At 38.8% G+C, this 25,421-nt stretch overlaps 4 protein-coding genes across 4 annotated transcripts; 1 reads left to right on the top strand and 3 right to left on the bottom strand.

The window, feature by feature from the left end:
- Positions 1 to 553: 553 nt before the first annotated feature.
- On the bottom strand, positions 554 to 3,065 carry LOC110856273 (28S ribosomal protein S7, mitochondrial). Its single transcript, XM_022104752.2, has 4 exons — positions 2,924 to 3,065; positions 2,537 to 2,762; positions 1,378 to 1,668; positions 554 to 1,269 (listed from the first exon to the last, which is right to left on the bottom strand). Exons 1-4 carry the CDS (start codon positions 2,968 to 2,970, stop codon positions 1,189 to 1,191), a joined length of 645 nt encoding a protein of 214 aa, XP_021960444.1. The 5' UTR covers positions 2,971 to 3,065; the 3' UTR covers positions 554 to 1,188.
- A 29-nt stretch (positions 3,066 to 3,094) lies between these two features.
- LOC110856272 (DNA polymerase interacting tetratricopeptide repeat-containing, protein of 47 kDa) lies at positions 3,095 to 5,390 on the top strand. The gene is made up of 6 exons (XM_022104751.2): positions 3,095 to 3,236; positions 3,369 to 3,422; positions 3,535 to 4,200; positions 4,463 to 4,710; positions 5,037 to 5,204; positions 5,271 to 5,390. The coding sequence occupies exons 1-6, from the start codon at positions 3,204 to 3,206 to the stop codon at positions 5,359 to 5,361; spliced, it is 1,260 nt and encodes a 419-aa protein (XP_021960443.1). The 5' UTR covers positions 3,095 to 3,203; the 3' UTR covers positions 5,362 to 5,390.
- On the bottom strand, positions 5,391 to 9,316 carry LOC110856291 (zinc finger protein 853). Its single transcript, XM_022104771.2, has 6 exons — positions 8,273 to 9,316; positions 7,865 to 8,170; positions 7,044 to 7,803; positions 6,418 to 6,984; positions 6,246 to 6,343; positions 5,391 to 6,177 (listed from the first exon to the last, which is right to left on the bottom strand). The coding sequence occupies exons 1-6, from the start codon at positions 8,468 to 8,470 to the stop codon at positions 6,079 to 6,081; spliced, it is 2,028 nt and encodes a 675-aa protein (XP_021960463.2). The 5' UTR covers positions 8,471 to 9,316; the 3' UTR covers positions 5,391 to 6,078.
- Positions 9,317 to 19,359: 10,043 nt separating this feature from the next.
- On the bottom strand, positions 19,360 to 21,535 carry LOC110856197 (mitogen-activated protein kinase 4). The gene is made up of 2 exons (XM_022104664.2): positions 21,038 to 21,535; positions 19,360 to 20,975 (listed from the first exon to the last, which is right to left on the bottom strand). Exons 1-2 carry the CDS (start codon positions 21,312 to 21,314, stop codon positions 19,963 to 19,965), a joined length of 1,290 nt encoding a protein of 429 aa, XP_021960356.1. The 5' UTR covers positions 21,315 to 21,535; the 3' UTR covers positions 19,360 to 19,962.
- Between the last annotated feature and the right edge of the window lie 3,886 nt (positions 21,536 to 25,421).

Below are 25,421 nucleotides of genomic sequence, written 5' to 3'. Positions count from 1 at the left end.
AAATTGGGCATTTAAATTTCATGTTTCGCCAGATTTGTGATTTGTGACAAGCTCACCTGAGGACAAATTTTAAATTATTTTTTTACAATATTTCGGCATTAAACTCAAAGTGTTGACCGATAAACATTTTACGTAGAAACATTTAATTCCGGTTGCAATTGCAAACAGTGACATCTAATAATTTACGAATCGTGATTTAATTTCTTCACAAAAGTTACTTTGGCGTTGAAGTCAAAAATAAGTTTGGCACAGATTAATATTTTGAGTAAAAATGTTGAGTAGAAAATTGAGATTGAGAAAACCTAATCACACTTTAGTCACGTTAAAATTTTTAATTACCTAATCGATTTTCAGATTTGGCAATACTATGTTAGATTAGGCCAGTTTTGAAATCGGTAAAACTGTAAAATAACCTCAATAGAAATTAATAATTCGTTTCCTTTGTAAAATTTATTTTGGCGTTGAAGTCAAAACAAATTGAGTTTCAGATAGATACTCGTTTTTTGCAGAAATGTTGCTTAAATTGATGAAAATTAATCGCACTTCGAAGTGATTGATTATTTCTGGCTTGGATTTATTTTTATATACCGAACTTGTACCTCAAATTTGTTACTGTACTACTTATAAAAAAATGCTAAGAAATTTACGAAATTAAGTTCACACAAAATCAGATTACAGAATGCTTTTAAACCTTGTTGTAACTTTAAAGCCGTTTATTAAATTTTGTGAAATTAATTAACGACTTCGCTTAGGTTGCGTCGAGTTCCTGGTCAAATTAGGATTCAAACAGTTTTAAAGGCTAGTTAAAGTCACCAAAATTGTTAACTGGTCGCAATAAATTTTCCAAACAAAATTATCCAAAAAAAATCAAAATTAGTAAACTTGCAAACCTTCAAATTTGCAAAGATTACGAAGGAAAACTGAATTCATTACAAACTTATTAGTAGTCTCATTCTACAAAAAAACAATTTCACAAATTTTAACATGATTTTAGCAACTTGCGCCAATGCTATAGTTTAACTATGGCGTAGGTTAGCAAGAAAGAGTGAACACATCTTTACACAGTTTACGGTGTGAATTAGTTTAAATTACAAGATTATATTATTTAGATCACGTGTGTTACTACATAAACTAATTATTATAAACTTAATTATTACTATTAAAACTGCACAATTAACTACGTTGTCTTTAACCCCATCGATAATGAGCGTAGGCTCGGTTAGCTTCACAAACTCGGTGGAGATCCTGTTTTCGCTTGATTACTTTGCCCTGCAGAATAGAAAAAGGAGAATGATTAATTACTATGTGCGAATAATTGGCAAACATTAAACAAGTTGTGCAAATATTTAAATAAAATTGAGTCTTTGGACAGCTCACCACTCCTTCCGCCGCGTCGATAATTTCTTTGGCTAACTGCTTCCAAAACCTCGTATCGTCATCCTTCTCCTTCCCCGCGTTGATAAGCCATTCCAACGCAATGGCCAAACTGGCATTTGGCCTGATGGGAATGGGAACCTGATAAGTGTGACCGCCCCGCTTGATCGGGGTCGTTTGGAGGAAGGGACGCGAGTTGGCGACAGCCTGGTGTAAAAGTTTGTACGGGTTTAACTCCACGTTAGGATTGGTGGCATATTTGGCGAGTTGGACCCTCTTAATTTCCATGAAGGTCTGGAATTATTCAAAAAGAAAAATTGAAAAATTAATAATTTGTTAAATGATCATTCATACATACATGAAAGTAATTAATTAATATTAATTAAAAATTAATATTAATTAATGAATATAACAAACAATTAGTAAGAGATACAACTATTTCCAATTTTTCACACATTTTTGACACATTTGTTGTAATTTTGAAAGTCATTTTGCAATTAACTTCTGGGCAAGGACAAAGCTAAAACTTGTGTTCGGAACACATTTTTCTTTGACGACGTCCAGCACTTCTTTAGACTCGTGTTGATTAAATGTCTTTGGATCCGCCAAGCCACCATCGCGTCAAATGATGACTCTGACTGGATAGCATCCTTGTTCCTAAAGAAAAATTAATTACGCATAATTTAACGAGAAATAGATTCATGTCACAATATCCATACCAATTTTTCTTTAGGAACAAGGATGCTATCCAGTCAGAGTCATCATTTTGCGTGATGGTGGTTTGGCGGATCCCAAGACATTTAATCAACACGAGTCCAAACAAGTGCTGGACGTCGTCAAAGAAAAATGTGTTCCGAACACAAGTTTTAGCTTTGTGCTTGCCCAGAAGTTAATTGCAAAATGACTTTCAAAATTACAACAAATGTGTCAAAAATGTGTGAAAAATTGGAAATAGTTATATTTCTTACCAATTGTTTGAAAATTGTGTTCCGAGCACAAGTTTTAGCTTTGTCATTGTGGAAAACCTCTTATTCGAACAAATAAAATTTTAAGAGAGCAATTATTTGCAAATTGAAGGATTTGACATTTTCAACTTGCTAAAAACTTGTAGTAAAACCCAAAAATGAGAAATGATTTGACATCGCAACCTTTGAACCCTTACATTTTCGAGCAGTCCCCTGGCCAAGATTTTGTTCCCTTTTCGCATAATATGGTTAGTAAATTTGGCGACGAGTGGGTCGTAAAAGACGGACGAGGTTTGACTACTATTCGCCGGGCGGACTGGGAGGAAAGTATGGCGCTCGAAGTCATTCGCCTCCTGAAGAGCGACTTGGTCAGCGTGGCGAAAAATGGGGTGGATATAGCTCGGAGGAAAAGTGGCGAAGAGACTGAAATACGAATGAACCCGTTATTTCACTTAGTTAAGTAATTAACTTGCATTTAATTTTAAGTAAGAAAGATGTGAAAATTTTCGCGAATTGTGATTTTATTTTATGGGTGTGCCGGTGGCCCGGTGAGGGTGGGGAGTCGTAATTTATGGACTACTTACCGATTGGTGGGACGATATCCAACCTGGTATATTTTTCTGAGCAACATTTTCGAAATTTTGCAGAAAAACAAAAATTAAAGTTTATTTTCCTCTCGGACCGGCTGAGCTGCTGTTGCTGGTGAGAGTTTGAGTTTGAGCTGAGACGGCGGGTTTGAGTCAAGTGAGAAGACATGTGCGAATTTTTTGTACGTTTTTGTTTTTGATGAAGATTTTCAATTTTTGAAGCATTATTTCAATTTGTGAGGCATAATTTTTATTTCCGAAGAAGGAGGGGACCGAGATGGACAAGGATCCACCCACCACCAATACAACAGTAACTAAATTCATAATTTCTATACAAATTGTGGAATTTGGAATTAAGAATCTTAATTTAATTATTAAACTAAAATCTAAACTAAATTATTTGAACTAATTATGTAATTAATTCTCAAACTTATTCGACCAGGTCGACCCACCACCTCCACCCGAGGATAATACAACCCCAGACCCATTATTACAGGTATAGAAAATTATTAACACATTTCCGCTAAACTTGTGCAATTGTTAAATAGATAAAGTTTTGAGTCTTAGTAAATATGAAATATTTAACTATTTATCTCCTCTTTATCCAGCAACCTTCCCCCCAAGATGACGACCGGATCTCCCAAATCCTATCCCACTACGCCTCCTCCGACACACCGACCCCACTTCCGGCCCACCTCCGTCGCGCCGCGCCGACACCGGAGGAACTCGCCGATTTGGAATCGTCTCTCGTGAACCACCCCTTTTTCATTACCCAATCCCAAATTGACGCCCTCTCCCCGTCCGAACCGCTCCCACCGCTTCTTGACGCGCTACAACAGCTGAAATATTCCCCCGATGAAAATACTCCCCTCGAACTCGCCCTCAACTACAAGACGGACGGCCTCTTTCAATTCAAAATGGGAAAGTATCGCATCGCCGCGAGCATTTTTAGCGAAGCGATAAAAACTCTGGAGCAAAGTGGGGAAAAAAATGGTGAGGAAGAAGAAGAAGTTACGGCGAAAATTGACGCCCTGCTCCCCACTTTGTATAACAATCGAGGAGTTTGTCAATTCCACGTGGACAATTTCCGGTCGGCGTTGACCGACTTTAAAAAAGCGCTCAAGTTGAAACCGGATTATGAGAAGAGTTGGAAGAAAGGGATTGAGTGCTGTGTCAAACTGGAGAAGTGGGAGGAGGCTGGGGAGCTTTTGGAGGGAGGGAAATCGGTGGGGATGAAGGATGTGGAGTTAGAGAAGAAGATTTTGATGGGGAAGGTAATTTTTAGAGTGGGAAGAGACCCAGGAAATTAAAATTCACAAATTTTTGCACGATTCTGACTTGAATTTGTTACAATTTTATTAATTTGGGGGATTTTAAAGTTAATTTTGAAAGGTTACAAAGGTTTATGAGAATAGTTTGGAATTTTTAATGTTTTTTGTTACCCTCGATTAGTCGAAAGTTTTTTTTAATTTTCATACTCCTTATTTTTGCAAATTGGCCAAATTTTTGATAATTTGAATTTTCCAATTTTTACAGGGAAACGCCCAACTGTCGCGGCACAAGGAGAAATCCGCAAAAGCGAAGCTGACCAAAGAGGCGTTCGTCCTTATGGAACGGATTCGAAAATCAGGGGTGAAAATGTTAAACGCCAATTTTCTCCAGGTCGAGGGGGGTAGCGACGCGGTGGTGAGGATTGACGCCGACGAGCTCGTCTGGCCCGTTTTGCTGTATTACCCGGAATACTCCACGTCCGATTTCGTCAAAGAATTTAGAGAGACGGACGAGTAAGTTTAGGAACACATTTTTAAGAATTTTTGCGTTGGTTCGATATCTGATTTTTTAACGGAAAACGGGGGGAAGAAAATCCCAGAAAAATCCCACGGCCCGTAAAAAACCGACTGAAAGGGCCAAACTTTCCTAAATACGCTCGAAAATTCCCGAAAACGTTTAAAATTTCCTACAAATGCTCGACAATTCCAAATATTTTTACAGGGATATAAATTCTTTTCCCAGTTTTCGCCTCCAACTTTCTCTTCAAACGCGTTTGCAAGCATGCACCACCAACCGAACCCGCAAATTTGTGTACTAATTAAAATTTCCTTTGTTGCAGATTCCTGCCCCATCTGCACGAAATGTTGGATGTGGAACCACCCAACTGGGACAAAAACCACGAGTATGGGTCCGCCGACGTGGACGTTTATTACGTCGATGGTCAACGTGGCGGCTGGGTCATGATTGAGGAGGGGACCGCTTTAAGAGACGTCATGCGGCAAGAGAGGTGTGAATTACACATTTTTTCGCGAATTTGTGCAAATTTTAATACTTATGTACATACCTCTTGCAGATATTATCTCCCGACGAATGGAGTACCTGGATTTTTTATTCTCTCAAAAAAATCAGAATTTTGTAAATTTTTCTTGGAAAGGATGAAATGATTTTCAATAAATAGATTGAAACCCTGGAATTATTTTTATCAATCTCTTTATTTGTCGTGTAAGTACTGTAATCAGTCAAAATTAAGCATTTTTTGTAAGCCAAGTTTACATTACACCAACGAAACTTCATTAATTTTGAATTGCCTATTTAGTTAGTTAATTGTCTGCAAATAGATAAATGGCAAATAACATTAATGAAACCTAACTAGCATAAATAATCTCTCGTTTTTTTTACTTACACGTACTTGTAAATTCTAATAATTTTAGTGGTTTAATTTGTACTAAATTTGTAATTTGTCTTATCTAAATTTCTATGTACCTATTTGTACTAATTTTTATTTCATCAGGTCACAAAATGTCAGGATTTTTAAATAGTATCTCATGTTTGGATTTGATTTATTTGTCCTCTATATTTATTAGCATGTTCTTCGAGTATCATTATTGCATTGGAAATAGTTAATACTTTTAAGTTTGGTAAATAATTTAAGAAAGTGTACAAAATTGGTAAAAGTAATCCTACAACTAAAAAATACTGCAAATAACTAAAAATACTTTAACCTCTATATTTTCATACACTTTTTTACGTAACTATTCCCCCTGCCGACCTAGGTCTCGATAGAATTGTGAAAAATGTCGTCGGTGTATTGTTCTTGAAAAGGAAGCAGCTTGAAAATCTTCTGTATCTCCAGAAAGTTGAGAATTAACGAGATCCCAGAGCTATTTACCTCTGGCAGGCTTCTTTCGCTTGATTTTAGGCGACTCCGACTCCTCCTCACGGGGGAGGTGGACGGCGGTAGTATGTTTCTCCAAGTGGGCCTAAAAACCGGGTGAAAATAAATTGTTAACGTTTTCCTTTTATTTGAATTTATTTCGTGTTTTGTTACCTTTTGACGGAAAGAGGCGTTGCAAAAGAAGCAACCAAAAGGCCTTTCACCCGTGTGGGTGCGAGTATGAGCGACTAAATTCCAATTGGAGACGAATGCTGAAGAATTATACAATTTTTTTTAGTGTTTTATGCTTAATAAAATAAAATACTTTGTGTAAAATTTGGCTCACTCTTTTCACAATGCTGACACGCAAAGAGATCAGTGTTGTTGGCCGGTTTTTTCTTATTCAGATTTGCAGAGGACGGTCGTTTTCGTTTTGGTGGTCGTTTCCTATCTCCATCACTCTCATCTTCTATCTCCTCCCACCTTCGGGGCAGGCGACATTCTCCAGTCGAAGAAACGCTCTTATTGCGACTTCGAAGAATTCGAGTTGCGGTGAGGTTTTGTGGGGTCGCGGCGACTTTTCGTAGAGTCGGGGCGAGTTTTTTTCCTGGAGTCGCAGCGACCTTTTTTCGTGGAGTTTCGGCGAGTTTTCCTAGAGTGGCGGCGAGTGTTCGTGGAGTTGAGACGAGTTTTTTTCGTGGAGTAGCGACGAGTTTTCGTGGAGTTTCGACGAGTTTTCCTGGAGTCGCGGCGAGTTTTTTTCCAGGAGTCGCAGCGAGGTCTGGTGGAGTGGTGGCGAGTTTTCGTAGAGTAGCGGCCAAACGGGTGGATCTTCGGGAGAGATGATGGTTTTGGTCTTGACCAACACCGACACCTTCATCCACCATGCTCGCTTCAGAGTTGGATTGCCCGTCTAGAAAAAAAAATCATAAATAAATTTCCTATCAAAATTCCCTGCAAAAATTTACTCACCAAGTTCCATTCCACGATCGATTTCCTGATCCATTCCTACGACATCAACGTCAACATCTTCATCCTGGTGATGCTGGTGGGGAACCTGCTCTTGGTTGGCGAGATGTTCTTGGTTAGCGACATGCTTTTGGTTGGCGACATGTTCTTGGTGGGCGACATGCTCTTGGTGGGCGACATGCTCTTGGTTGGCGACATGCTCTTGGTTGGCGACATGCTTTTTGTCATGCTCTTGGTTGGCGACATGTTCTTGGTTGACGACCTGCTCCATGTTAGCGACATCTTCTTGGTTGGCGACATGCTTTTGGTGGGCGACATGCTCTTGGTGGGTGACATGCTCTTGGTTGGCGACATGCTCTTGGTTGGCGACATGCTCTTGGTTGGCGACATGCTCTTGGTTAGCGACATGCTCTTGGTTGGCGACATGCTCTTGGTTGGCGACATGCTCTTGGTTGACGACCTGCTCTTGGTTGGCGACATGTTCTTCATGAACGATATGTTTTTGATGGTCGTCCTCTGCAGCGGCGTCGAGAGGAGGCACCGTTTCGGAAGCTGACACCGATCCAGAATCCGGAATTCCTTCATCCTGCACTATGAAGAGTGGATCGTTCGCCATCATCTCGCCATCATTCATCACATCCACTGAAGACCAGTTGAAATTAATTTCACACTCGCCAATACTTTCAACCATTCTCGGTTTGAAAGAATCCGAACCGACCATTATGTTTCCGCCGTTATCGTCTTGCTGAGCACTGGCCGAATCCTGACGGACAAAAAATATGGTCAAACTATTCATTTAGCAAAATTCTAATTACATTTCCTACCTGGAGTTGTACATCGTCTACCCGTGATTTCAACCCTTGCGGCGACGATGGCCTGGTTGCAGGTGGATGAACATGCATCACAGGAAAAGTCGGATCGTAAAAGTTGTCAATGAGGAATTTCCCGTTTCCGTAGCCTGGTTGGAGACCGAGTAGTTTCATGAGGTCAACCACCCTGCCGAGCTGTTGCAGGGGCAGGGTCACCTCGCCGCCGTACATGAACTCGGCGAGGACAAGCATGTCGGGATACTTCACGTCGGGCAGGATTATGGTGTACACGTCGAGGGGGATTTCCATCCCGGCGAAGATCTAGGGGAAAAAATCAGAAATTTAATAAATTTCCCTTCAACTAAACATCCGATAATCCACCCCCACTTTATAACAATGATGATAAGATGACCAAACACTTACCGATTTTAACCAAGGACTCGCCGAGGCCAAGATAACCCTGTGCAGATTGATGATTGATCCTCCATCACAAATGATTTTCGTATCAAAATCTTCAGCTTTATTCGATTCGAAAGAGTTCCGAACCTCGGTTCCAATCTGGTCCAAGTGATTTGCGAATTGAAGAATTAACTCGGATGGTACTCCAAGTACGGTCGCCATCTTTGTCAAGTTTTTGTGATAAAGGTGGATCACCTCTTTTTCTGATAAGCCGACTTATTCTTCCCTCTGGGTAAGGTTCGATGTGATTAATTAGTTAATTTCAGTTAATTAAAAGTTAGAAAAAGACCACCAACAAACAAAGAATGCAAATAAAACCGTTAAAAACTGGGAAATGACTCCCAATATTTGAACCGCGATTACTCTCATTTTTGGGATCCGTTGAGATTTCTTGCCAATACTTCAAACTTTTTAAATTATTTAAATTAACCATTGATTTTAAGTTATTTAAATATGTTTAGTAATTTTAAGATGCAAAATCTGCAAAACTGTACAAACAAATATTTTCTGCAAAGGTGGACGAAGCAATTAAAATTTGCATGTTGGTGGCATTAAAGAAGAAAATAAGAGACAACCTTTAATGTGTATATTGGGTTATTTAATTTAAAAATAAAACTACAAATGACTTCCAGCTTTGCAAATTTTCTAAACGTTCTTGTCGCCAATTTCGTCATTTTTCGTCTGATTTTTTGCATTCAATTTTGACACATTTGTTTATGTTGTCGACATGTCGGAACACGGTCATCGCCATGTTTTCGACTTGTTTTATCGCCATGTCGTGATTTCGTCATTTTTCATCCGATTTGCATGCAATCTTGGCACAATATTATGACAGGCTGGTGGCTAAGGCTGGGCATAAATAAGTGAAAGACAAACTACAAAATTCTCCAATATTGAGAGGAAAGGTAGATCGGTTAGGGTACGGAAAAGGGGACCCCAAAAAACTTAGAAATTTTTTCGAATTTTTTTTTTCTACAAATGTCATTTTCGTGACCTACAGGTCATGATCGGTGTAAATCTGCAAAAACATTTTTTTGCCCCTAACAAAAAAAAACTTAGAAAAATTTTGAAAAATTTCTAAGTTTTTTTTTCAAGGGGAAAAAATTTGTATTCCATTTTTGGACGTTTCAGGGAATTCTGAGATTTTGTCTCACCGTGCCCCAAAATGTTGGGGTAAAGTGAGATTATTGGTTTTTTATGCATTTCAACACTATTTGAGTGTCAACCTGCATCAAACATGGTTCGCGGACCAAAAAAACGTCGAAATCTTGAATTTCTCAAATTACCCCAAAAATCAAATACCCGCTTTTCTACCCACCAAAAAATTTTTTTTATTTATTCCAACAAATTTACATCCTACAAATTCAGTTTTTAGCCCGAGCCGAAGGTGAGATGGCTTATGTACCCGTTGCGGCTGTCTGTCTGTCCACACGATTACGGTCGTTCTACTTGTCAGATCGATTTCAAATTTTGCACACACATAAAACATGTCAAAATATTGGACGAGTTCGAAGATGAGCAAAATCGGTTGGAAAACAAAAAAGTTGTAGTGGGGGTCCAACTTGCCCTTAAAACGTGCAGTGGTGGGGGTCATGAAATTTCCAAAGTCTTCCGATTGACTTCAAATTTTCCACAAAGTTAGATTTGGTGGAAAAAATGATTATTAGCCAATATTGAAAAAAAATTCTAAAAAATAAAAAAGTTGTAGTGGTGGTCACGCCGAATAATTTTGGTGCAGAATAAAGCAGGCAAAAAATGAGGCTCGGGCTATATGAAGGCTGCATTGGAGGTTTTACAATATCTCACATCACCCCAAAATCAACTGAACATAAATATTAGTTTTATTCCATACACATTTGGAAATAGACAACATGGCGCAGTCGGGGTGCACACCGGCTGTACTAGGTTCGATTCCCCCTGGTGGCGAGTGCTCTGTGATATATTGGAGGTGTTTTTTCAGTATCGTTATGGTTTACCATGTGATACTAAGTAATACAAAAGGTTGCTTGGAGCACGATACACCATGGTCTTTTTGCAAATTGTGCTTAAAATTTTTAGCCTAATTTCTGCTGATAATTGTATCATAAATAGTGGGATAAACATCGGAACTTTTGGAACTGTCCATGTGTGGCTCAGCTACTAAATCGGTTGTCAAAAACCTGCAGTTCCTCGGGGTTTTGGGTTCGAATCTTGCTGGGGAAAAAATATTTTCATAGTACTTGCCGTGTAATATGGTTGCATAAAAATCATGTTACATGGCAGATACTACTAGGTAGCCGAATTGCAGTTTAGTTTATGTTTCAGATATAGCTTGAAGAGCTAGAAAAATGCATCCGCCAGATTTCGCCGCCATTCGGCAATTCAAAAATGTTTGGGGGAACTTGAGAAATATTTCTATTTGGGACTTCGGCAGTTTAATTAACAGTCAGGAAGCAGCAGTTACCGCTGCCTATGCCTGGGGGCTTGTCCCTAAGACGATGAGCTGCCCACAATGCCGTAGAATGATGCATGCTCAAGAGAGATCAAGCCAGAAGTTAGGGTTTAGATGGAGATGTAGGCGCAAACCTCATAGAACGGCAGTTTATGTTAGCCCAACAAAGGGAACTTTCTTTGAGCACGTGAAGGTATCTTTCGAGCAGGCGCTGAAAATGATGTTTATGTTTGTTCGCGATGAAAAATTAGGATTGGCTAGGAAGGACTGTGGGATTGGGAGTAAGACAACCGCCGTAGACTTATATAGTTACTTTCGGGAAGTGTGTGACGTGACTCAAGACCATGACTTTATACCGATTGGAGGGCGTGATGACATCGTGGAAGTAGACGAAAGCCATTTATTCAAACGGAAGTACCATCGGGGAAGACGGCTGAGGTTGTCCAGGCACGTTTGGGTTTTCGGTTGCTGCAGTCGACTAACCAAGCATATGTGGATTGAAAGGATTAAGGACAAGTCTAGACCAACATTGGACAGGATTATTGGAGGTCGAGTGAAACGGGGATCCTACATCATGTCCGATTATCATAGAAGCTACATCAACATCGACAGGCGATTAGGGTTCAAAGGGCACGGGAGGGTCAACCACAGCAGACGATTTGTAGAGGGCTGTACCTGGATTCGTGGAGTTCGACCGCGGCTGGGAGATCCAATCCACAACAATCCCCGTTATCGGAGCTGCAAAGTCCACATCAACAATATCGAGAGATCGTGGCGAGAATTGAAGAAGAAGCTTCGAACCTGCATGTTTCCAATGGTGGGCAATACATGAGATAGAACAGTTTTCAAGTCGTGCAATATTTTCTGCCACCCCATGCAAATTACTTATAGATATTGATTAATGGTTAAACCGGAAGTCGCAGCTTTCCTTATGCGCTTTATGATCCGCAGCGGCAATAACTTGTTGGCAGCCGACATCGTAAAATGGACACTTCAATTTAAACTCGAGCTGAAAACAATCTAATGTTAGACAACCTGGAGTATGTATGTAATTATTCCTGGAATTTTACGCACCTGTCGTGACAGTCTTTCTCCCAGGATGGAACCTTGCAAATTGGTGGACTCACAGAGCCCACATTTCGTAACTTTCTCCACACAAAGGCCACAAATGATGTGTCCATTCGCACAATTGTGGATCGGCGAGGCCGGCACGTCCAAGCAGATGGTGCACTCGAGCAGGCTCGGAAGACTGGATGGGTTTTCCATACTCTAAATTAGCAAACGTGGGAAACAATTTATTAAAACGTATGATTTGAGAAAATGATCAAGTATATATTTATTTGACCTACATATTTACAAATACTAAGAGTATATTTTGTGTATTGACTTATTTAATTTAACTCACTTCTAGCCGAGTATTTATTGAGATATGCACATTTATTATTAATTCGTCAAGTTTGCCAAGTACATGGCTTATTACACTTGATAAAGATACATACAGATTGGGATGGAATGATTAGATAGGTGGATAATAAATCCACATATGTATGTATGTGTAGTGGAATTAATAGTTTCAAGAGTTGAATAATAAATTAAGATACATATGTACGTGTTATCTGAATTGGTTCCAAGAAGTCCACCACCGCCTAAAGAAAAGAAGTGAGTAGTGCTCAATCATCTTAGGATTAGTTATTTGCTGCATACCTAATAAATACATATCATAACAAGAATTGTGCAGAGTTGTGTGTGTGTGTGTGTGTGTATGTGTGTGTGTGTTACCTATTGAACCAAGCGCTTCACTCGATGGATGTATCACATTACCCATAGTTCTTTAAATTACCCGCCTAGCGCCACCTATCGGCATTTTGAGGTACTAGGTTGTTTTTTCGCCGCTAGATGGTGTTTTCCGCTCAAAGTGTATAAACGTTCTCATAACGTTGACTGGCATCAGATCAAATAAAAACAGCTCCAATTGGATGAGGTTTGGCATTTGACCAAGACACATTTGGACACCTTCGCACCGGCCTCTATAGTCATCATTTATCCTATTGTCCTGGGGTCAACACTTGACCTTTGCACCCTCATAGTCGTCATGTGACCTTTTGACCTGGGCACCCTCAGAGTCGCCATGTATCTCATATTGCCCCATAGCTATTTAAATTACCGAACAGCTCCACCTATCCGCGTTTTGAGGAACTATGTTGCATTTTTCGCCACTGAAAGGTACTTATAGCCATAGATCGGATATTTTGCGTACTCCGGCCTCCGGCCTCCCACGCGTACTCCGGCCTCCGCGTACTCCGGCCTCCGCGTACTCCGGCCTCCGGAGGCCGTACTCCAAGCTCGGAGTACTCCGATCTATGCTTATAGCTGCAAGTGTCAAAACGTTCGCAAAGCACACCTAAAGCTGTGCGTAGGGTCGGGTTTACCCTAAAAAAACCTGCACTACCCTATATGTAGGGTTTTGGGCGGGCCGGGTTTTTTGCCCAGGAAAATCCACTCGGGTGGGGCTTTTTCCATTAGGGTTTTGCGCGTGCCGAGCTTTTTATCTAGAAAAATTCAGGAGGGCCGGGCAGGCCGGGTTTTTAAAAATCGGGTCTGTGCACAACTCTAAGTTCACCTCCAAGCACACCTGTGATCTGGGCACACCCCAAGAGTCTGGGTTTGACATTTCAACGGGGTGTGACATAGGCACACACTTAGAGTTCTTTCGTGACCTGTGACGTCTGCACAGACGCGTAGAGGCGTAACGTGACCTATGACGCTTTCCTTCATCACGTAACCCTCCTTTAGGAGTTATCGTAACTTCAGAGGTGTAAGGTGGTTATCTACGATTTTTACCGGAGTAATTTGTTCATGATCCCAAATAAGCGGACCGTGTGTGTATTTAAAAAACATTTCTGATTTAAAATTAATAGTTAAAAAAAAGTATTATTTTTAAGTAAAAAATGTTTTTTGCTCTGAAAATGAAATTATGTGATTGGTATTGGGAATTTGGGACGTTTCTTTTTAATTTTGGGATTAAGAACAAGGATTAGGAATTTAATTTAATGCGGGGTTAGGAATCCTAACTTAGGATTGACGTGGGATTAAGTTTTTATGTAATTTTCCTGGATTTGGAATGAACTTAGGCCTGAATTGTGTTGCATTAAACTTTATTATGCCAGACTTTTAAATTAATTAAACAAATATCTGCACCGTGAAGCAAGAAATACCATTAATATGCAAAATTAGCTCGGTTTTGATAAAAACTTATTGGATGCTAACTAAATATTTTTGTCGCAGTGAAGATTATATTGGAAAGTAGTATAAAATGTTAATTTTATACTACTTTACTATTTTACTATTTTTAATGCAACGCTTTACCCATATGTATGAGGAGACATTTCTGTTACGGCTAAACTAATTTGTAAAATTTAGCATTGGGGATACGTCGTTAAGAGTAGTTCCGCAAACAAATTCAAGTATTTAAATGTCCGCTAAAAAAATGAGTATAAAATGAACAAAATGCAATCAATTTAGAATAGAGGAGAAATATCAGCAGAATGTAGATATTTAACTTTTAGTCAATTTTAATCCCACTCTTGGATTTCAATTTACGGAGTTGTATTAGGGTTTAGGGATAAATTATTAAATTCTTAAACTTGAGATCAAAGATTGAGGTTTTAGGATTAATTAAACCCAAATCTTAATTTTAATCCTTAAAGGTCTCTGAAGCTAAGAGCCCGCATGGCGGGCTTTGGAGACTAGTCCTTAAGATTTTATTAAGAAAGGGATGGTGTGCCACCAGTCTGTTGCAAGGGGTATAGTCTCTTATTCTGAAATGGAACGTTCAAAGTGGACGCGCCAAAAAGGGGGAAAATGTGACCCATATTTTTTTTATTGTAAATTTAACCCACAAGAAAAGCGATGGGAGCATTCATTTTAAATATTCCGTGTGTTAACCTGTGTTAACAGATAAGTTCAGATTTACAATTTTACTCGGATTGAGATATTTTGCTAAGCATTGATAAGCATAAAAATATGCTTTGATCAGCCAAGACACCGTTTTACGCCATTTCGCCATAAAATTCGCAATAAAAAAAATATGGGTCACATTTTCCCCCTTTTTGGAGCGTCCACTTTGAACGTTCCATTTCAGAATAAGAGACTATACCCCTTGCAACAGACTGTGTGCCACCCTTCGGTACAAGTCGGGTTTTGAGCTTACGTACGTGGCTACAGAGTTAAGTACAGATGTGCATACTTTGAATGCGTTCAGATATACATATTTATCGTTTTATATATTTCAGCAGCATGGATATATATGTACGTACAATGTAGATACAGTCTGTATCGTACAGACATAGATATAGTTATAAATATGCTGTAAAACTATACACACTAGGGAAGTAAAAATGAACCAAAATTTCATGTTCAATGACTTTTTGACTTAAGGGTAATGTTGCTCTTGACTTATTTCTAGAGTCCCCTTAAACCTTTTTTTTCTTAAGTCTTTGTAAGGACTGTGCAGAAAGCATATGATCGATTCGACACGAGGTAGGGGACAAGTACGTGTTCCTGTTTTTATCATGTTAATTGTTAACACGGGGCATAGTCACATAGTCACCCCTGTGGTAGTGGTTAACATTCAAGCTTCCTAGAAAATCGATCTCATATTTTATAAATGTACGGCCCCCTCCAACATTTCGTGTAATTTGTAGCGGATTATTTATACACTGTCCAAAAAGTCCTGACGCATAAAATACGAGTAATTTTTATTGGCTTGTAGAAAAGTGGGAAAGGAAATAATTAATTTGAAACATTTTTTTTCAAGTACCCTAGTAAGTTGTGTGTCCACCGTCGTTGGTCATCATTTGGTCCACACGTGTTTTAAAGCATTGGGCCAACTTTTGTAAGAGGTCAACCGGAAGCGAATTCCATGTGGTTTGGAATCGGGCCTGTAACTCTTGTCTTGTCGTGGGAAGAGGGTCGTGGTATGCTGAATCCTTTAATATGGACCATAAATTCTCGATGGGGTTCAAGTCAGGAGAATTTCCAGGCCACACCCCTTTTCCCCACACCGTTTCAAATTCGTCCTCTAAAATCTTCATCGTCGACTTTGCGGTATGTGCTGGAGCCGCATCTTGTTGGAAAACTATATTATTTCGACTGCTAAATATCCCACTGCTCATAGCCTGAGTATAGGTAGGCAAAATTTTGGTTTGATAATAGTTGGCGTTGATGGTTTGGCCCTGAGGAACAACGTGCAGTTGCGTGACGCCTCCGGCACAGAAGCCACCCGCCACCATGATCTTAAGGCTGTGTTTTGGCCTTAAAATCGGAGGAACGTCTATTCTTTCTTCTGTTCTGTATCTACGATTTTGAAAGTGACCTTGGCCGTGGAGCTCGATCCATGTCTCATCCGTAAATAGTATATTGGCCCTCAATTTTTGACCACGCGTCCCCGGCGTCAAAAATCCAGTTTCCTCCACCAACTGTCCAAATTTAAGTCTGTCTTGAACATTTTTTTTACTTAAAAGAGTCTTCTTTTGGCTCCAATATGCAGTTTTACCCCATTTTGTTGTCTTGAGGTAATTGTGCACGGTACTTTTTGAAATATTCTTATTTTTGTTCATATACCGGGGAGTGGAATTCAATATTCTTGCGGTTTTTCGTACAGATGCTCCACATTTTCTATACATTTTGGACTTTATTTGACGTTTTGTGGTAGGCGAGAGTACTCTTGGTCTTCCGGATCGTTTTCTATCTGTAAATTGTTTTTTGTTTCTCCACCGGCGAACTGTACTTGGAGACACTTGAACTTTTTGACAAATTTCTTTGGTGCCATATCCTTCGCTGAATAATGTTTGTATTCTAACTCTTTTATGTTCACAAGATACCTTGACCTTAGGACCCATTGTGGAAAAAATACAATTTGTCGGAACTTCCAAATATAAAAGTAATCAACAAAACAACGAGGCAAAACCGCGCGCGGGACGACAGCGTCAGGACTTTTTGGACACAGTGTAAATGGCAAACAGTTCAAGTCTTTTAACCCTTTCAGTCGCTGGCCTTCACGAATGGTTAAGGGACCAGTTGCTGTCTACTTTGGAAAAGCGGATTGAAGAACAACGCGCCTCGCATCTTAAAATCGATTCCGAAGTTTACATGAACCGAACTCTTTTTTGTGCTCATGTGAAACGTTAAGTTAGTCTGAAAAATTTTCCTTGAAAAGTCGATAAAGCATCATAAACGTGGAAATCATAAAATGGAAACCTCTACCCGAAAGCGCAGCATAATATCCGCCCTGCCTGAGCACAATGGGGCCGCCCAATGGTAGGAAATATCAGAAATTATTTTATGACTTTTTTTGAGCTATTTATGCATATGAGGTAGCTTGGGGACGGATGACACAAATTATTTGACTGTAGGTCGACCACACCCCCTGGGGGAGAAGTTATCTCCATTTGAAGGGGTGTGGTTGAAAACTTTTGCATTCGAGAGATCTATGAAAGCTAACCCAAATTCATATAAGTTACACCAACGTACGACGCTCCAGAGCAAAGTTATCGGCCTCCAAACATCGAAATTTTGCATTCTGCGCCAACTTTGCGACCTCGTGGCGCAGTGCGCGACCTGATTTATAGGTTCATAGTTATCTCAAACGACGCCACCCATATTAGGCTGTCATCCTAAACAAGAGAAAATATGGTGTCACGCCTCGTTTGGCCGCAGGAATTTTTTTGAAAATCGTCAAAAATACAGCCGAACTAGCCTAAATCTACGCACTAAAAAATATTTCGTTGCACTTATTGACACAAATTCGATACGACGGGACAGCCTGTCATGGTACAAAAACCGAACTTATAAAAATTTTCACCTCATGTACTTGGTTTTCGATATTTTGTAGCTCAGAGTAATTATGTGATCAACAATTACATCATTATTACATGTTACCCTTGGGTCTCCTCCATTACTGACAGGAAAAGATCCGGCCAATGTCGCACAGGGAGGACACCAACATGGTGACTGTACAGTAGGTTAGAATTTTGAAAAATCGTCGTCTTTTTCAAAAAAATTCAATACCTTAATTGACTGTGTCAAACAGGATTCTTCAAATGACACTTTTGGAAGACCTTAGGGTTCCCCCAATACGTCAATACTTATTACATATTTTGACAACCTACGTGGAAAGAAGCAAAGCAGTCGGATTCGGAGCTCTTTGTAAGAGGCGCGATAGGGAAAACTGCAAAAATATTATCCTTAGGGATGATACGATTTGAGGAGTCAAAAAAATATTCCATGGAGGAAATGAGCATACATTTACGCATATGGGCAACACGAATGACAAAAGACAACTTTAAAAATAGTATCTTCGGTCTCAGATGATGTGTATTGGAGCAAATAAGGTACTAAAAGCTGACTCGCACTTTTTTACTCAAAAAGTATGACCCAAGGAAGGAATACTTGTACCGAAGAGGTCATGGAGCTGGTTGGTAAACCTCAAGAGTACATTTTGTTCGAAACTGGACATTGGACCTACATCAGGTCTCTATTCTGGAGAAAAAGTTATCCAAATCGAGAATCGGGATAATTTTCGGGAGGTTTTTTCCTATCAACTATTGCTTTCCGTCTCAACCGACCCAATTTTTCTGGACTACGACATATGACTCAAGTTGGAGGTCAAGGCCTACTCTAAATCTCACAAAACTTTAGAGCCCCTAAACTATCGCTTCCAAAAGTTCTGATGTAATATATAACAAAAAGCGCCCGTGCCAAAAGGTGTAGTCATCTATAGTCTAGGCTCACAATTTTCTCTATGATATTTCTCGATGTAACTTCAGTGTCCTATTGCCATATAGTTCGGGTATTCTATAGATATGAAAGTTTGTAAATGTATCAATTCATCCCAGTGAAATTTAAAATAATGCAATTCTCGAAATTATTGAGCACACTGTGTATATGTACAGGGGCAAATTGAGAGAGCTAACAGCAAACGACGAACTAAAACTCAATAATATCTCCTGTCTCTAAATCATCAGTGGACCCGGGCCTCACAACGAACATAAATTCTGAATCCTCCCGCCATTCCAACGATACGCCATTTATGGGGCTATGTGAGACTTTAAATTGTCATCCAAAATTTTTGCAAGTTACTTTTTGAACTTTTTTTTCGAATTTCCAAAATCCCTCGGTTCGGGTTGTAGAGAAAAAAATTACGAATATTTTAATGAAAGCATCGTTTCGATATATTTTCCCATAATCGAGAAATCAGCATCCCCTTTTTGCAGTTTTATGCGACTTCCTCCCCCATGGGGAACGGAGTGAAACCGAAACAAATTAGTTGTACCGTTGCACTGACAAAAATCACCTACATATATGCAAATTGTGATAATCTCGTCAGAATCAATTTTTTTGTGGCCATTGAAATTCCGGTTTACATTATTACTACTCAATAATTGTATTCCAATTAATTTATTTCCCACTTTATTACTTACATGCGAGATGATGTCAATCTCGTAGGATATAATAGGGGCAGACCATCTCGGGTAGCATATAATGGGTAGCATTTCATGGGTAGGTTTCAATGGGTGGCAAAGATCCGCACACCCTACCCAATTCATGTATCTTGAAAAAATTTGAAATAACAACTATCACGGTCAAATTTATTCATAGAATATATCTGTACATGTTATTCCAGTTCAAAACATCCATACCTTATTAATCCATACTGAACTTAATTTAACTGCACCTTAATTTTAACTAATTCTAACTTATATACCCTGTCTTGGTCTGGATCTCGGATTGACAACATCCTAACTAATCTTATGTTAGCAAATTACTCATATTGCAGAAATTTACAATTTATAACCCGGAGGGCTTCTGGCAAGCATGTATGTATAACCTTATCACAAATATTTCTGGCCAGCTGGGGCCATAAGCTTACTAATTAAGTCATTCCTTCTCGCATAAAGTGATTCAATTTCCAATATGTTACCTTTGTTTATTAGGATGTGAAGCAAAAAAAATATGCGTTACCAAATTAATGAGAGCGTATATTCCGCCTACGGACTTTGATTTATATTCGACAATACATACATAATGTAACTTTGCTTCATGGTATGTACGTATATATTTCTTATAAATAATAGGTTCTAATTATAACATATAAACTCTAACACACCCCTGTATTTATAACTTCAATTTTACATACTTAATTATTTAGTGTTGGTACAAATGTTTAAAGATCCATCGTATCCTCCTCATAATCCATAATCTCTTCCAAATCGGTATTGGGATCTGGAGGAGGGAGGCCAATTGAACCTTCTAATTTTGATATTGCATCTTTTGCAAGAATCCTTTTTTCCGGGTTATTTGCCAACATTTCTTTCACAATGCTACGCTCACTTTCCGGGATAATAAGATCAAGCTCTTGGCGCCTCGCTAGGTTTATCATATTTATAATCTCCTGATAATTATTCCACTCCGTAAGTAGGACAACATAAATTAACCCCAGCGAATATATATCCACTGCAGGCTTTGGATCGCCTTCGCTTTCATGTAACATTTCAGGAGCCCGATAGTTTTGTAACATCTCCCTTTTTCTCGAGTCCTCTCGGTACTCCTCTTCTGAAATTTCTCTATAAATTGAAAAGTCCCCTATCTTGACGCTAACTTTATTGTCAACATTCTTCAAGAAAATATTTGATGGTTTCAAGTTACGATGAACAATTTTTTGGTCATGCAAGAACTCGAGTCCCTTAAGAACCTGTAAAATTATGGTCCCCTTAAAAAATTGAATATCTCTGTCCGGATTCTGGTTCATCCAGGTATCAAGGTCAACCTCATAATATTCTAACAGCAAAAATTCGAACTTGGGGCTCGTAGCAGGCTGCTCGCTATCGGCTGGCGTTATCGGGTCAACCTTACCCTCCACTTCAATTGTATGAACCCATTTTTTAATGAGTCTAATAATATGTGGGGAACTATCAATTTTTGCTGGGTCCCTATAGATATTGTATTCCGCATCGGTATGATTTGCATCCTTCCACTTTTCCTTCCACCTTTTTACGTTGAAAGATCTTACTACATACGTCGCCAGCGTAGTCTTGTCCAAAACTTTGTAAATTGATGCAAATTCACCATTGTCCAGGCGATCAATAATTTCCAGTTTCATTGTAGTGAGTGATTTTTGGATATGAGTATACTCAGGACTTTGTGAATATGCGGGCTCCAGGATGTGAGTAATTTGTCCTATAATTAATTACACAGATTAAATAAATAATACCAGACATATCCGTACTATGTCAACCTACCAATCAATGAGGCATATTCATTTGTTTCATTTGTCAATAATTCAATCAGCTTGTTACACACATCTAATGGTTCCTTTAGGTTCAGTTTGGCGGTCAACTCATCGAGTGCCACCTCAAAGAATTCTCTACGAAAAATGTCTCCTTGACTGAAACGGTCTGTTAATTCCGTTTCAAACGGTACATCCAGCCGCAGGCGTTCTAAAACTTTAGGAAGATCGTCGTCAACTTTCTTATCTCGTAGGAATACGTGGATCAATTTTTTAAAAAATTCGTTCATAATTATGTTTATGTCAAATTTAAATAATGAAAAATTAGACTACTCTTCCCGCAAAGTTACTGTTAATTAAAAACTAATGGTGTTTCTTGTAGTAGAAAATATGTGTTTTTGTATGAAGCTCAGAGTTGTCTGAAGTTTTGATAAGTTAGGCAGATTACATCAGCTCTCAACAAAGCAGGTAGGAATTTATGGACATCATCCGTTGTAAAATGATAAGCTGTGAGTCGAATGCAGGGTTTCAATCGGTAAAAAAATAAATTGACGGGAAAGTGGGAGATTATTTTTCATGCATTGGTGAGGGAGTGAGGGATAAAACTCTCAGACCGCACTCATACATGTTGCAAATTATTCATGGGCTGAAGTGCACTACCCCAAAGCCATTTTTCGTGATTTAAATTTTTGGCGAAGTTATGGCGGATTTCGATTTTGTTTTTATTTATTTTTCTTTCTAGTAACGAATTAACCAGTCGTCAAACAAAAACATACACTTTCTGATATCACATTATTAGTATTTTCATTCAGGCTTTACCGTTTTTCGGTTTTTTAAGTATGAAACTGCTCAATGGTCAATTTGAGCAAATCGTATTCATTTCACAAGGTAAAATTTCTGAAAATACGAGGGGTCATTTTTATTTAGGTGGCCTCGCATTGACGTAGGGTCATTTTGCCCCACTTTTTTAGTTTGTGTGTAAGATAAACTCATTAAATATGTACCTCAGATTCTATAGCTCAAAAAATCACGATCACGGCCGAGTTGAGGAGGTCGTCAGATGAGATCCAAAAACAGCAAAACAAACAAAATCAACTAAACTGAGCAGCATTCTGCGATAAAGTTTTAAGCATTAGAAGGGATCCCCACTACGGAAATTCATAAATGACCGCTCCAATTAATCCTTGACTCTTTTCCTTCATTATCCACAGTTATAGATTGGGCCAATCAATTTCGTCTTGATAGAAATAAATTGAATCCGGAGGGGGGCGAAAATGACCAATTTCCATGATTTTCTAAATATATCCCCCAAACATGAATGACCTGATCATGGCTGAATTTCGAAACAAAAATTGGAAGATAACTTGGGACTTGTGCTTTCCTAAAACAAGTGTCCTTACAATCCCACATGAACATCTTCCCCTCAAACAGGTCAGTATAATATAGAGGCAAATGAATTTGAGCATTGAGGAAAAAATAACTTAAGCCCAGGCTCCCCAATTAAATTTAGACCTTCAACACCTATACAGATACTTCTTTTTGCACTTATCAACAGGGATGACATCTGGGTTCATTGTTCTGACCTTGAAGGTAAGCAGTAGAACATGCAATGAAAGAATACTGACTCTCTACCTACAAAGGACGTTACAATGCAAAAATCAGTCGGCAAGGTGAAGGCAGGCATTTCTTTGGACTCAGAAGGAATTCTGGCCCCGGACTTTTCGGCTATTAGAACACCGACAACAGGGTCTTACTATGCCGAAATTGTGAAATTTTACGTGAAGCCGCTACACAGAAAAGTCAAATAAGAAAATCACATGGCTTGCTTAATTTCCACTTGAAAACCTCCAATGCAGCCTTCCTATAGCCCGAGCCTCATTTTTTGCGCTTGTTGTTAAGACCATTTCAGTGAGTGAAATTAAATTATTAAAGCATCCAAAAATTTCACATGGAAACTTCATTTAGGTGTCAATAATACAGTTTTGAGCATGCCTGCTTTATTCTGCACCAAAATTATTCGGCGTGACCACCACTACAACTTCTTTATTTTTCAGAATTTTTTTTTCAATATTTGCTAATAATCATTTTTTCCACCAAATCTAACTTTGTGGAAAATTTGAAGTCATTCGGAAGACTTTGATAAAGGCCACCTAAATAAAAATGACCCCTCGTACGTATATGCCTTTAACTTTGTGAAGAAGGATGTAAAAAACCTACTCCAAGCAACTTTGCGGGGCCTTTTAAGATGGCAATTGGTAGTTAATGGTAACATATTTGGGTGGAAAAGACCCCAACCGGCCAACCATTTGGCCGATCATGCCCATCTCCGAACTCATCCTTACTTTTGACACGAGGATAAAGCATGCAAAATTTCAACTCGATAGCTTTGGTTTAAAGAGAGTTATCGTGCGTACAGACAGACAGACAGACGGACGGAAGACATCCTGACAACTCTATAAGGCCATCTTAAAAGGCCTAAAAATTGATACCGGGAAATGAAAACCTTTTTCGCAATTAGCACTATCTTTATCAAAAAATTGAAAAATCTTGAGTTAGGCCATCATGAAGATAAATACGAATAAAGTGATATCAGAAAGTAAATGATTTTAATGAATGGTTTGCCTCTTACATGGTCATAATTTCGCCAAATCTTGAATTCTCAAAAAATGGCTTTGGGATAGTGTACTTCACCCAACCTAAAAATTTTGCATAGTATTGACATATTTCACATAGTATTGACATATTTCACAATTTAGGTTAGTATAAACCATCTTTTTCATTTTCCCAAGTCGCATGGTAAAAATAGTTTTTGATTGGAGAATAGAAACCCTGTTAATTTATCATGTCCGACTTGAACATGATGAATTGTGTCTGCTACTGACACGTAGATTTCTGCGCATCGGACAACTCATTGCGTAAGTGTAAAGGGTGTTGATTTAATTTCTCCCCACCTTATCCTGAAAAAAACGAAAGCTCATTTCTCAAAACTGTGAGACGCAACGGACTCAATTGATTTTTCAAACACACGTTAGTATTTGGGCTTTCCACCGTCCACCTTAACCATGTCCTCAGGTCTTTGTTGGGAACTCTGTGCTAATTTTTTCAAACTGATTTTTGTTATGAAATTGCACTTTGCTTGAACTTTCAATGCTAGCTTCTCTGTTGTTTGCGGTTTTGGATCTTTATGCATATTTTCCTTAAGTATGGGCTATTAGTTCTCCAAAAGATTCACATCCAGGTTTTTATCGGACCACACCCCTTTCCTCCAAACCGTTTTACACTGCCCTTCACATAGCGGCATGATCGTTTTTGCAGTGTGAGTTGCACCACCATCCTGCACGAAAATTATTGACTAACATTTGCAACAAAATTCCTTGTTTCAAATGCTATCAAAGCATTTAGGTTCAATTTTCGCTATAAAATTATTTGCATTGATACGTGCTATACTTGTGTAATATGGAGGGTTTTCATGCCACGCGCAAAAAACTACCCGCTACCATAACTTCCGATCCACATTTCGAAGCACGCACGGGTGGTACATGTGACTTTTTTCCAGTTTTGTATATCATATCTTGTAGGCTCAATTCTGGATGTGGCTCATTTGATGATTCATTTGTCCCGAGGATATAACGCCCTGATTCGAGACCTTGCTTTTTTCACGAAAATCGCCACTTTTTTAAATATTTTTCAAAATTTTAGGCCAGTATTAACGTTCTTTTGAGATATTAAGCTTTCCTGACTTAGTTTATGAGTCGTGTGACTCCAAGTCTTCAATTTTTCAAACTTCGGTATTGCAGGATGGTAAATTTACGTGTAAATAAGTTTGATGCGTTTTAGCCCATTTCACTTTTTTTGCCGAAATTAGTACCGAACTTCCTGTTATTGATGAATCTTGGGCAGATTTTTTGTGGCTGTAGTAGGTGACATCCCCTAGGTCGTGCAGACCACTTTTTGTATTTGAAAAAAATTCGGCTGGTCCGTAGCCTTAACGTTTTCCCGCCGTATCATAATTTCTTCGATTTTTCTTATATTTTTAATTGCTGCAGAACTGAAGTTTTTTTCGAATCTCTACGACCGTCGCGATTGACCTTTAGTAGTGGACTACTCATGGTAAAATCTTCAAAAATAAACATTAACAATTGCAGAAATTATAGCTGAATTTGTCGCCGTCCGTGTAGTAAAAATTGACTGGGGAGAAATTAAATCAACACCCTTTATGTTTCATCCATATCACTCATCAAACAATGACCACCCTGAACGTTTTTATAATAAACAATTTAAGACACACATCTGCGTCAGACTATTGATGTCAGCTTGTTTATTGCTCGACTACGTCGCATTTTTATGTATACGTACAAAGCAAATAAGTGGTGGAAAATGAGCGTTAAACTAAATAT

The sequence above is a fragment of the Folsomia candida genome, unplaced genomic scaffold (genome assembly GCF_002217175.1).
Source record: "Folsomia candida strain VU population unplaced genomic scaffold, ASM221717v1 Fcan01_Sc015, whole genome shotgun sequence".
Classification (NCBI taxonomy): Eukaryota; Metazoa; Arthropoda; class Collembola; order Entomobryomorpha; family Isotomidae; genus Folsomia; species Folsomia candida.
The sequence above is the reverse complement of the archived record's forward strand: the minus strand, read 5'-3'. Positions and strand labels throughout refer to the sequence as shown.

Coding starts and splice junctions, on each gene's coding strand:
- LOC110856272 (XM_022104751.2), top strand. CDS start 3,204: ATGGACAAGGATCCACCCACCACCAATACAACA. Junction 3,237..3,368: donor CACCCACCACCAATACAACA/GTAACTAAATTC, acceptor TTATTCGACCAG/GTCGACCCACCACCTCCACC. Junction 5,205..5,270: donor GACGTCATGCGGCAAGAGAG/GTGTGAATTACA, acceptor TACCTCTTGCAG/ATATTATCTCCCGACGAATG.
- LOC110856291 (XM_022104771.2), bottom strand. CDS start 8,470: ATGGCGACCGTACTTGGAGTACCATCCGAGTTAATTCTTCAATTCGCA. Junction 6,985..7,043: donor CGATCGTGGAATGGAACTTG/GTGAGTAAATTT, acceptor TTTTTTTTCTAG/ACGGGCAATCCAACTCTGAA. Junction 6,344..6,417: donor GTGTCAGCATTGTGAAAAGA/GTGAGCCAAATT, acceptor ATAATTCTTCAG/CATTCGTCTCCAATTGGAAT.
- LOC110856197 (XM_022104664.2), bottom strand. CDS start 21,314: ATGAACGAATTTTTTAAAAAATTGATCCACGTATTCCTACGAGATAAG. Junction 20,976..21,037: donor TGAATATGCCTCATTGATTG/GTAGGTTGACAT, acceptor AATTAATTATAG/GACAAATTACTCACATCCTG.
- LOC110856273 (XM_022104752.2), bottom strand. CDS start 2,970: ATGTTGCTCAGAAAAATATACCAGGTTGGATATCGTCCCACCAATCG. Junction 2,763..2,923: donor GGATATCGTCCCACCAATCG/GTAAGTAGTCCA, acceptor TTCGTATTTCAG/TCTCTTCGCCACTTTTCCTC. Junction 1,270..1,377: donor TCGACGCGGCGGAAGGAGTG/GTGAGCTGTCCA, acceptor TCTATTCTGCAG/GGCAAAGTAATCAAGCGAAA.